General features: G+C 40.7%; 1 protein-coding gene across 1 annotated transcript in view; it reads right to left on the bottom strand.

Moving 5' to 3' along the window:
• Positions 1-667: 667 nt before the first annotated feature.
• The window catches only part of Zgrf1 (zinc finger GRF-type containing 1), a 66,629-nt gene continuing 55,099 nt past the window's right edge, over positions 668-12,197 (bottom strand). The window contains exons 20-26 of the mRNA XM_021158878.2: positions 11,212-11,359; positions 7,706-7,833; positions 6,107-6,230; positions 3,429-3,605; positions 3,161-3,295; positions 2,182-2,443; positions 668-2,035 (exon numbers count right to left, since the gene is read on the bottom strand). Of these exons, the coding sequence (XP_021014537.1) occupies positions 1,899-2,035; positions 2,182-2,443; positions 3,161-3,295; positions 3,429-3,605; positions 6,107-6,230; positions 7,706-7,833; positions 11,212-11,359 (1,111 nt within the window). The 3' untranslated portion in view covers positions 668-1,898. The remainder of the gene's footprint in view (positions 2,036-2,181; positions 2,444-3,160; positions 3,296-3,428; positions 3,606-6,106; positions 6,231-7,705; positions 7,834-11,211; positions 11,360-12,197) is intronic.

The raw sequence follows: 12,197 nt of genomic DNA, 5'->3' as shown, positions 1-12,197 counted from the left end.
GAGAGGAGAGGAGAGGAGAGGAGAGGAGAGGAGAGGAGAGGAGAGGAATTTATTCTAGGCTCCTGTCTGCAAGCATAACAGAGTATCATTAACAGTGTCAGGGATTGGTTCTTGCTCATGGGATGGGTCTCAAGTTGGGTCAGTTATTGATTGGCCATTCTCTCAGTCTCTGTTCCATCTTTGTGCCTGCATTTTGTTTAATATTACCGACTGCCAGGAATCTCAGCTAGAGTCATCTTCATAGATTCCTGGTTCCCAGGTCTCTCGGATGTCCTAGAGGTGCCCTCCCCCTCAGGCTGTCAATTTCCATTTATTCTCCTTGTCCTCTCTCCCCATCTCTCCCCATACCTGGTCCTCTAAGAGGCTCCACCCAGCATCTAAATGAAACGGATGCAGAGACCCTCAGCCAAACATTGCACAGAGCTTGGAGAGTCTTATGGAAGAGTAGGAGGGAAGGATTGAGGGACATAGAGGGGATAGGAACTCCATAAAAAGACCAACAGAGTCAACCAACCTAAGTCCTGGGGGCTCCCAGAGACTGAATCACCAGCCAAAGAACATACATGGTGGTCCTTACCGCCTACACACACACACACACACACACACACACACACCACTGCTCTACCACAAGTGTGGTTGGAATTACCTTTTTTTTCACATAAGAATTCCAGAGACAGTTATCATTTTTTAATATAAGTAAATAACTATTATAACCATAAATAACCATAAATAAATAACCATTTTAAAATTATATTAATTTAGCATATTGTGAAGGATGGGCCCTGTGATGCATGTGTGGAGTCTGAGGATAACCTGCAGGGAGCAGCTTGCCCTGCTATGTACCATGTGGGGGATCCAGGGCTGAACTCAGGTTGTCAGGCTTGGCAGCAAAGTGCTTCTGCTTACCTCGCCATCCTGCCAGCCCTAGAATGGGAAGTTTTTATTATAAGAAAATCCGAGGAAACAATTTTCAGTACTCTTAAAATAATTTCTAAAATGATTCTCAGAATAAATACTAAATGACTTGGGTTGTCCCTAAATGTTTTCCTTGCTAAAAATAATACCAATTAGGATTAAGACTGACATTTTTTTCTACCTGGATATGAATATATTCCTTAATTAACAATACCTAAGAATCGTGTAGACTCAAGTGGTTCAAAACTTACATGTATATATTTATAGAGAGAATATACAGAAAAAGACTGAATATGTTAATGATTATCTGAATAGTGGATTTCTAAGTAACTTTGGTTTCTTTTATATAATTTCTGTATTTTGTACATTTTTCTGTAAGAACATGTTAGCTTTAAAATAAAAAGGACTTTACCCATTTATTCTACTACATATATACTAGTAAGTTCTGTCCAAGGAGATGTGAAGAAACCTGACTTACCGAGCAGCAGTGTGAAGGACAGTGCTGTGTCCATCTTTTCTCTTGTGCTTCCTTATTTAACTTTTTATTATAAGTAGTTTTAGCTGTAAAATGGTGGGGCGATGCATGTGTTCCAGTCTGTCTGAAGAATCCACTGTGGGCCTAACAGGAGCTGTGCTCAGCACTCAGGCTTTTGGTTTTTTAATGTTTTTTTGTTTTTTACTCAGTCGTGTGTTTTTTGTACATACAGATAATCTCAGGAATGCTTTCCTGCCTCTTGTAAAACTTGTTACTTTCACAAGCAAAACATCTGCCTGTCACACAAGCATCTGCATTTGCCTATCTTAATGTATAACACATCTTAAAGAGCACATTTTTGCACGAACTTATTCAGTACATTATTTTAAGTAATGAAACTTGTTTGTATCAGGGACTTTAGAGTAAAGAAAAACATTAAGAATAAGTACAAAGAGATTCTGAAGTTACAATAGAAACACCCTGCCCAGATTTGTTGTTGTTGTTGTTGTTAATGAGATTTATCCTTTGATTTCTCTTTCTCCTTTTTTTTCTGTTTTTCTTCTGCTTGTTTTTCTAAATAGTCTTTAAGACGTTGGTCCAGCTGTGGTTCACACTGGCTTGCATGCTGCAATCCATCTTCCCTTCCTGAAAAGATACAGAACACGGGAATCATTCCTTACCAAAAGGGGCTTCCACATTACTGTCCCCTCTGGCATCTCCCAAGGGGCCATGGGCCCAGTGATTCCTCACAAATCGCCCCTGAGTCAGTTTTAATTGCATTTTTCTTTTACCTTCACAGTGTTGGATCACACGCCCCCATAGTCGATTTTTCCTCAAACAGGACAAACTTCCTACAATCAACAAATGTCTCCTTCCTCTGGTCAACGCAACGTTCATTCGTTTTTCTGAGTCAATGAACCCTACTTGTCTTGTCCTCACACAGGACAGAATAGTGATTTCCTTCTCGGCACCTTGAAAGGCATCCACTGTGGACACCTGCACAGCTTTAACATCAGGATGGCCGACGTCCACAGCACTGAGTAAACTGCAAATCTGCAGACAAACAAACAGGCTCAGAAAATGCAGAAATCAGGAAAAACTCCATCTCTACACTGGGCAGTTCAACCATTCAGGAGTAAATTCAGGAATATTTTTCTTTCTTTCTTTCTTTCTTTCTTTCTTTCTTTCTTTCTTTCTTTCTTTCTTTCTTATGACTCACATGGAATTAGGTAGAAAGTATCTAAGATTGGAAATGACAATATTATTTGTGATGAATAATCAAAAGTGATTAACCTATTGCAGAGATTTTACTTGTATATGCTAATTTGAGCAGATAAGTAGCTAATAATGAAAAATAAAAAATATTAAGAAAAGATTATAAAAATCTACTTAGCAAAAATTGGCTTTTATGTACCTTAATACCTGGTATCCATCCTTGATTTCCTGATGAGATATAATAATGCAAGGACATTTGGAAAAACAGTCTCAATCCCATCTGTCCCCAGACACAAAGCATACACCACATTTTCCTCCACTAATCTGTTTATTTGCATTTTTCCCCAACAGCTGTATACTGAATTTAATTAAACCTTGTTAGGTTTGCATTGAGTTATGCAGAAAAAATCCAGGCCAGAAAAATTTATCAGAATGTTTCTTTGTAAGTACATAGATGACAGTCCCAAAGATTTCAGGTACCAAGTGAACTACCAAACACTATAATGTGAATGTGATATTTACTATGTGACAAATGCCATCCCACGCAGCACACACCTTGTACATCTGCGACTTGTATAATGTTATCACCCCAATCATGCAGCTCTCTATCCCACTTGCCATCAGTGATTGGATTAGCTTGAGGGTGAAAGTGGCTTCTGCCACATTCACAAAGCTGTTCTCTCTCTCAACCTGGAGTAAGAAACAGATCCAAAATTATCTTCCCAGAAAGGCCATGGGAAGACTGAGTAAAACCACACAAACAATAACAATAAAATTAAACCAAGATAGTAAGTAGATTCCCATCAACACTGATGTCAGTCACCTGCTCTGCTCCCGTGACGTTATAGAAACACAGCGTGGGCAGCCACTCCAGTACAGGGCTTCTCTCTCTTTCTGAAATGCCATTCACCAGGCTTCCTTCATAAAACAGATCATTAGCTATGGCACTGATCGCAGGATGACAACGGTACTGGGTTCTTAACAGAACGGGTTTGTGGCCCTAAGAAAATTAAATGAAGAAAAACAAAAAATTAAAATATAGCTTTTCCTTTTATTCCAAGGGAAGGAGAAAACCTATTTAAAACATTTTAATGTTACATTATGCTCTGAGATAAACTACAACAAGAGAAAAACTACAGATAAATATTTTAAAAGAAATTATAAAGCTGGGTGGTGGTACACACCTTTAATCCCAAAACTATGGATGCAGAGGCAGGGGGATCTCTGAGTGTGAGGTCAGCCTGGTCTAGAGAAAGTTCCAGGACAAACAAGAGCTACACAGAGAAACCCTGTCTCAAACAAAACAAAAAGGCAGAAAAAAAGAAACTATAATTATGTGTTTATAGATTATAAAACCACAAAACAGAGTAAACCAAATCTTACAGTTCACCCCCCAACATTATGCTTTTATAATCTATGTGAAGTTAGGCCTGATAATTGAGGTTTTTTTAACATTAGGCAGGCTGGGTGTACATGCCTGTGAGCCCAGCTCTGGTGAAGCTAAGGCAGGCAGATCACAAGTGAAGCTCATTTTGGACTAGACAAGAAGTTCAAGGTCAATTCAGTGAGCCACTGTCTCAAAGTTCCAAGTGACAAGAAGGCCATGCTGGCTATATAACACTCCAGGCCCTAGTTCAATGCCTGCTACTACAACAGTTTATCTGCTTCTTCCTCAGAAAAAGCCACCATTTCATTCAGAATCTTCAAAGCAGCCCCCGCTCTCACTATGGTACCCTAGCATCCCAGTCTCACATTCCAGTGAGCTTCGGGAGTTCATTACTTGCAAAATGTTCTTGAGTAGGCGCAAAGAATGCCAATAACAAGCTTAAATAGCAAATGTAGAATTAGTGACCTCATGAACAAAGTATCATCTATGAGAAACACAAAAACAATGAAGAAATCAAGTCTCACCACTCTGTGGGGCTTGTGGAAGGTTGTAAACGTAAATCAGCACATGTGTAAAAGCTAGGATGAAGCCTCTGGGGTAAACTTACTATCAGGACCATTACTTGTAATAAAAATGACTATGATTCATTTCCATGGTAGAGCAGTGGCAACAGTATGTATAGCCACACAACATAGTATCCAGTGATGTATATGACCACACTGATAACTGCAAATCAAGCAATGCTAAGAGGGTGGTAGCAGCTGTGTCAGAGACAGGAACCTAATGTTCAGGGAACAGAAGGAAGCCTTCCCAGAAAGAAAACTAGAGGTTACCAGATCCAGGAGAGAAGGAGAACTTGGAAGTCATCATTTATTGAGTACAAAATTGCTATTTGGGATGACTTAAAAAACAAGAGTTGTAGGGCTGGTGAGATGGCTCAGTGGGTAAAAAGCATTTGCCATCAAGCCTCTCTCTACCTGATAACTGACTCCGGTAAACTGTCCTCTGACCTCCACCCAAGTGTAGACACATACACACAAGACACACACACACAGAACTTTAAAGATGGTACATATATACAATAGTTTTATTCAGCTGTAAAGAACATGAAATTAAGGGCTAGAGAGATGGCTCACAGGTTAAGAGCACTGGCTGCTCTCCCAGAGGTCCCGAGTTCAATTCCCAGCAACCACATGGTGGCTCACAACTATCTGTAATGGGATCCCATGCCCTCTTCTGGTGTGTCTAAAGACAGCTACAGTGTACTCACATACATAAAATTTTTAAAAATCTTAAAAAAAAATTCAATAGCTCATCCTAATACAGGGTTTCCCCTTTAAAAAAGAAAAGAAAAAGAAAATGAAATTATGTGATTTATATGAAAATGGATGGGACTGGAAATCAGAATGGCAGTGAAATCAGCCCAGACTCAGAAAGCCAAATCTTGTACTTTTCCTCTCATATATGGAACTTACTTACACACACACACACACACACACACACACACGGACATACACACATACACACGTGTGTCCACAGAGGACATGAAGGTAGAGACTCTCTGAAGGGAGCAGGAGGGTGACCAAAAGAGTGATGGAATACATATGTCAGGAAAGCAGAAGGCAGATACTAGGGAGAAAGCAGACCAACAGGAGAGGGCGAGGAGGGGAAGGAGAGCAATACAAACAAAGAGAATGACATGTATGTGTGAAGAGAAAAGTCACACTGAAATGATCTTTCGCATGTTAACAAAAAATAAATAAAAATTATAGATTATAATTCTATAAATTATAGAAAAAACATTTTTTTAATTGGGAAAAAAACCCTTAGCACTACCTAGTGGTTGCTGGGTCCCCTGACTGTACGAAACGCCACTTCACTGCTCACCTAAGTTGAACACTCATGGATAGTAAAAGTGATGTACACAGAGAAACAGCTCCATTTTTAAAGGCATATTAGAATAAAGAGATCCTACTTGTCTTTAAGAAGAGTACTTTCTAAAGAGCTCCACTTATAAACTACTTAAGAGCAAGGATAAGGTGCCACCTCTTCATCCTTTATCCACCCACACAGTCTACAGCCAGCAGTAACTTGAAGCATTTAGAAGTACATGCCATTAAGCAAAGCCGATCAAAAAGAGTTTGTTCCAGTCCATTTTCATGAGCTGCATCAGAACCCTGAATTGTAGGAGGCAGCTGTTTGGGGTCTCCAACAAGAATTAGCTTTTCACACTGAAACCTAAAAAGAAACAATTCAGAAAATTAATCTAAGCAAAGAGAAAAGATATACAGATAGCATTCATTGTGCGTTCCAAAACGTATTCTCCAAATGCAAAGGCAGGACAAGTCCTAAGAGCCTGCAGGGCTCAGTGGTACTAAGCAGCAAGCTGAAGGCTTTGAAACGTTACCTCAGAGCCTTCGTTTGGGTTAGGAAGATGGCTCAGTGCCTTCAAGAACTGAGCTCAGATCCCTCTCGCTCACACAAAGCCAGGCTCCGTGGCGACAGCACAAATTCATAATGCCAGTGCCGGGCGCTTAGGGACAGGAGGTCTCTAGGGACTCGCTGGCCAGTCCAGTGAAACAGTGAGCTCTGGATTCACTGAGAGACACTGCCTCAAAAAATTAGGTGAAGGCGGCTGGAAAGCTGGCTCTGTGGTTAAGAGCACTTGCTCTTGCAGAGGACCCAGGCTCAAATGCCAGCACCCATAGGGAAACTCACAATGGTCCATAACTGCACTCCAGCTCTAGGATGTACATGACACACAGACATGAGCAAAGACTCAAACACTGAAAATAAAATAAACAAACACATTTTTAAAATAACAAAAGGAAGAAAAGAATGTGAGGAGGTCAGAAGGAAGGCATGGGCTGTTTCCTTCTGTCTGCACAGGCACACACAGCTATCAGCACACATGGTCACAATGTGTGCAGAATACAGCACAACTGCATTACTCCCCTGTACTCAGTGTTCCTGCAAACCTGTCTTCTGGGAAGTGACCAAGTCAGCCTGACTGCCCAGTATCATCTCAGTAAAGGCTAAAACCTCATGCCCAGGGTCCCAGGCAAACCCTGACAACCGGCGGGCGCCTTATGGACACATCAACTGCGGAGGAGCACGGTCTCCCGGTCTCACTGTGGCGACTCTTCCTTAAGGCAGGCTTTATTTTATTGTCCATGGTACTGGGGATGAAACTCAGGGAACACATTAAACATGTTTTATCCATTGACCTGTATCTCAGCCTCCAAAGAGGCTTTAAAAGCACAATTTCCTAATGGCTGTAACGGCTTAGTTCTGGGGACAAATCTTCATTTTCAATTTGATTTTCAATATATTTTCTCATAAACTACAAAATATTTTCAGAAGCTAAAGCATTCAAATCATACAAAAGAAAGGAAACTGAACAACACTGCCCAGTGGAGTAGAAACCATTAATCTAGCTGACAAATAAGGGAAATGCTATAATAGTTTATAGATAAAGCCACCAGTAGTGCGGTTATAGTTTTAAAGACTGTGAGGTAAGTCCGATGGCTAAACTATGAGCTCACAAAATTTTGATATATTTACTTCAAAAAGTTTCTCTCTGTTATTTACAAAAGTAATGTTAGTAACTGAATTGCTAAAACTTCTGACACATGTTTGTGGAGAGTCTGGACTCAGGAAATGTCTGACTTACTTGACCTGTGTGTACTGTTGGGAAAAGCCGCCCAGCTTACCTTGCAATGGGAAGAAGTGAGGCTGGCTCTGTCATCTGGCTGCACTCATCCAGCACAACCACGGGGAACTTAAGGTCATTCAGACACGGGAATGCGCAGGCTGCACAGGTAACGCCAACCACTCGGACCTTCATTAGAAAGGAAAGGAAGCTTTGAGACAATATCTCACTCTATAGCCCATGCTTAGCCTCAAAATGCTTCTGCCTCAACCTCCCTTCTGAGTGTGGAGATTATAGTTGTTGAGTCATCTTGCCCAGGCAAACAGAAATATCACTAGCCAATGGCTATTAAAAGAAAACAACAAGTTAATGGAGAACTTGAAGCCTAAGTCAGAAGAGAAACCAAACGTATCTTGGTTCCTGCTACTCATAAATCAATTGTCAGTTTACTGCTACGCTTCCATCACTCCCACATCTAAAGCTGCTGCAGGAGGTCACTAGCAAGAACATATTCGCTGTGGCATTGCAACAGAAGGAACATTTTACGGCAGGAGTGGCTCAGGAAGCGTCAAGGATGACATGTCTGTCTTCCTGTATCTTCTAGGTGAGCCTGAATGGATGAACACATTTTATCAACTCTGACCTAAGTTCCCCACGAAGAACACAGAACCTGCTAAGAAGCCATCCTTCGCTTAACCCTGAACACTGTGGCTCTGTGATGGCTTAACAAGGCACCTGTCTAAAGCAGGGCATGCCTGTAATTCTACTACTCAGGAGCTTGAGGCAAGAGAATCGGGAATTCCAGGCAATGTGAGCAGAAAATAGACCTTCAAGTGTACCTTTACCTTTAGTGTATTTAAACTGTACAAATCCTAGTAGTATTTTAAAGTACAATTGTGTTCTGGAAACTGTATCTGATGAAAGCAATTTTAGAAGGAAAAGCTTAAATTTATAAATTAATAAACTTCTTTTTAAAAATTAAAGGATGAAGTTTTTCCATTAATGAATTATATTACTTTTAGCTTTTTGTTGTTTGAGACATGGTTTCTCTAAGTAGCTCTGACTGTACTAGACTCAGTCTACAGACCAGCCTGGGCTTAAAAATCACAGAGACTCATTAGATTCTGCCTCCCATGTATAGGGATTAAAGGCATGTGCTAACATGACCAACCATTTTTATCTTTTAATTCATTATTATACTGCTGAGAGTCAAAGACATTTTATTATTTACTGACTAGAAAGCAATAACTATAAAGCATTTTTAAAAAATTTATTGTAGGGCTGGAGAGATGGCTCAGTGGGTAAGAGCACCCGACTGCTCTTCCGAGGGTCCGGAGTTCAAATCCCAGCGACCACATGGTGGCTTACAACCATCCGTAACGAGATCTGACTCCCTCTGGAGTGTCTGAAGACAGCTACAGTGTACTTACATACATATAAAATAAATAAATCTTTTAAAAAAAAAAATTTATTGTAAACTTTGGGCACTGAGCAGTGTCAGGTTTATCTGCTTTCCTGAACTGGACATTTGTTAGTGCATATTTTTAAAAAAAGGGTTTTGTTCTTGTTGTTGTTAATATACTTTCATTTGTGAATAGGTAATGATTATTAGAACTGGGTCCTCATTAGCAGCTGTTCTTTTTTGTTTTTTTTAAACTTTATCTGCATTTATTTCATGCTCAATTTATTCCCGGGCCATGAGTTTTTGTTTCTTAAGCTTCTTCTGGGCAACCTCCTCTTCTGGCAAGTGTTTTGTAAATTGTATCTTGGGTATTCTAAGTTTCTGGGCTATTATCTACTTATCAGTGAGTACATATCATGTGAGTTCCTTTGTGATTGGGTTACCTCACTCAGGATGATGCCCTCCAGATCCATCCATTTGCCTAGGAATTTCATAAATTCATTCTTTTTAATAGCTGAGTAGTACTCCATTGTGTAAATGTACCACATTTTCTGTATCCATTCCTCTGTTGAGGGACATCTGGGTTCTTTCCAGCTTCTGGCTATTATAAATAAGGCTACTATGAACTTAGTGGAGCATGTGTCCTTCTTACCAGTTGGGACATCTTCTGGCTATATGCCCAGGAGAGGTATTGCGGGATCCTCCGGTAGTACCATGTCCAATTTTCTGAGAAACTGCCAGACTGATTTCCAGAGTGGTTGTACAACCTTGCAATCCCACCAACAATGGAGGAGTGTTCCTCTTTCTCCACATCCTCACCAGCATCTACTGTCACCTGAACTTTTGATCTTAGCCATTCTGACTGGTTCTTCACCACTGTTCTGTCCCTCGGGCACCACTTTCATAAGATGGAGCTTCTGAATTATCCCCTTCACCAACAGGACAGTAATTCCTGTTATCATCTGGGCACCTGGCTCCCAGTGCCAGGAATGAGTGGATTACCCTGGATTCTTGGGCACAGACAGACCCTGAGAGCCCTGGCTTTTTTTTAAAAAGATGTATTTATTGTATTTATATGAGTACATTGTAGCTGTCTACAGACATCCCAGAAGAGGGCATCAGATTCCATTACAGATGGTTGTGAGCCACCATGTGGTTGCTTGGGAATTGAACTCAGGACCCCTGGAAGAGCAATCAGTGCTCTTAACCTCTGAGCCATCTCTCCAGCCCCCTGAGCCCTGGCTTTCTAGGACAGCATCAAAGACAATTTTCACTCTGACATATTACCCAGAATAAAATCGTTTTTTCTTTCTTTCTCCTAGAATACAACTAATTTTATGGGTTTTACCAAGAATCTATTCAAAGCTCCCCACTTTCTTCTTCAAGCATCTATGCAAAGGGAGAAGAAAGAATGCTGCAGGCATAGTAATAAGATGTGTTCATCACTGTCAGGACAGTCAAAAGAATGAGCCATGGTGAACCACGGTGAGGGGCTCCAGGAGAAAAAGGAGAGGGTCTTTTACCTCAGGTGCAGTTTGTTCCCAGAATTGTCCTTGGATGTGATTTCTTGCTTCTTGTGACATTTACATTCAATTTATAAGACATGTTTGCTGCTGGATGTCAGAACATAGCTATAGAACTCAATCGGGTCACTGTTTCCTCAATCTAGATATGGCCTCTGCCTTGCTTTCATGTTTTCCCACATAAAATCTATAGCTCATGCCAGGCAATTGTGTTTAAATGTGTCTGTCCTAAGACAGTTCTTAGAAAGGGCTGCTCTGTTAATTTTAGTATGTGCTTATTTACGTGTTTTTCTAATCATGCTTTTCTCAGCCCACACAGCCTTCCTTGATCACTGCTTTCTTTGCTATATAAAGGTCCACTGAAACTGAAGTAAGGCTGCCTACAGCATCAGACTCTCTCTAGGCCTACCCATTCTCTCAGGTCCTCAGATCCCAGGTCCAGCAGACAAGATCTGCACAGGTTGATGGAAGCCAGCTCACAGCTTGGAGAATGCTTGCAGCAAATACAACCTGCGGTGGGTACAGTTGGTAAGGACTCACAGAGCACACAACCTGCTGACTCTAAGATCACCCATCGCCACGGATGAAGAGCATCTGACAGAACATATTCACGGGGAAGGAACTGATGCAGTTTCACCTCACCTGCTTAAGCAGGACTCTGTTGGTTCCCAGCTTATGCTGCTCAATACTTTTTCTGACATAAACTCTTTCAATAGGAGTCAGTTCTTCCTTCATCAGTGCATTGAGTTCCTTCAATTGTTCACTTTCATTGTCTGAGCCAGCATGCAAGCTAAAATTGAGCAACAAGAAAAAAATATTCCTTGTTAATTTCACATATACAAGGAACAAAATGAATTGGACTTTGTTATTGTTTGCTTGTTTTAGTTTGTTTTTGATTTATTATGTATACAGCTTTCTGCCTGCATGTATGCATACAGGCCAGAAGAGGGCACCAGGTCTTATGGTTGTAAGTCACCATGTGGTTGCTGGGAATTGAACTTTTGGACTTCTAGAAGAACAGACCTCTGAGCCATCTCTCCAGCCCTTGTTTTGGTTTTTCTAAGTCAAGGTCTCACTGTCTAGTCCTGGCTGACTTGGAATTAGCCATGGAAATGAGGCTGGCCTTAAACTCAGAGACCTAATTGCTTCTGCCTCCCAAGGACCAGGATTACAGGCCTGGGCCACTCCGTGTGCTTTGGATTACCTGTTCTAAGTTAGCATTTCTATGTAGGTTTCCTAATTTAACTAAAAACTAAAGCTATCTCTTTCTCAAAGGCCAAATGTAAGGTAAAACCCATAAAATGTTCATACTTCTTAGAATATTCTGTACCTGTTAGGATTTAGTGGTCTTACCGTCAATAAGACAAAAAGGCCACCAACAGATTGGGAAAGGATCTTTACCTATCCTAAATCAGATAGGGGACTAATTTCCAATATATATATAAAGAACTGAAGAAGGTGGACTCCAGAAAATCAAATAACCCCACTAAAAATGGGGCTCAGAGCTAAACAAAGAATTCCCACCNGNGGAATACCAAATGGCTGAGAAACACCTGAAAATATGTTCAGCATCTTTAATCATCAGGGAAATGCAAATCAAAGCAACCCTGAGATTCCACCTCACTCCA

This window comes from Mus caroli, chromosome 3 (genome assembly GCF_900094665.2).
Source record: "Mus caroli chromosome 3, CAROLI_EIJ_v1.1, whole genome shotgun sequence".
In the NCBI taxonomy this organism is placed as follows: domain Eukaryota; kingdom Metazoa; phylum Chordata; class Mammalia; order Rodentia; family Muridae; genus Mus; species Mus caroli.
The sequence above is the reverse complement of the archived record's forward strand: the minus strand, read 5'-3'. Positions and strand labels throughout refer to the sequence as shown.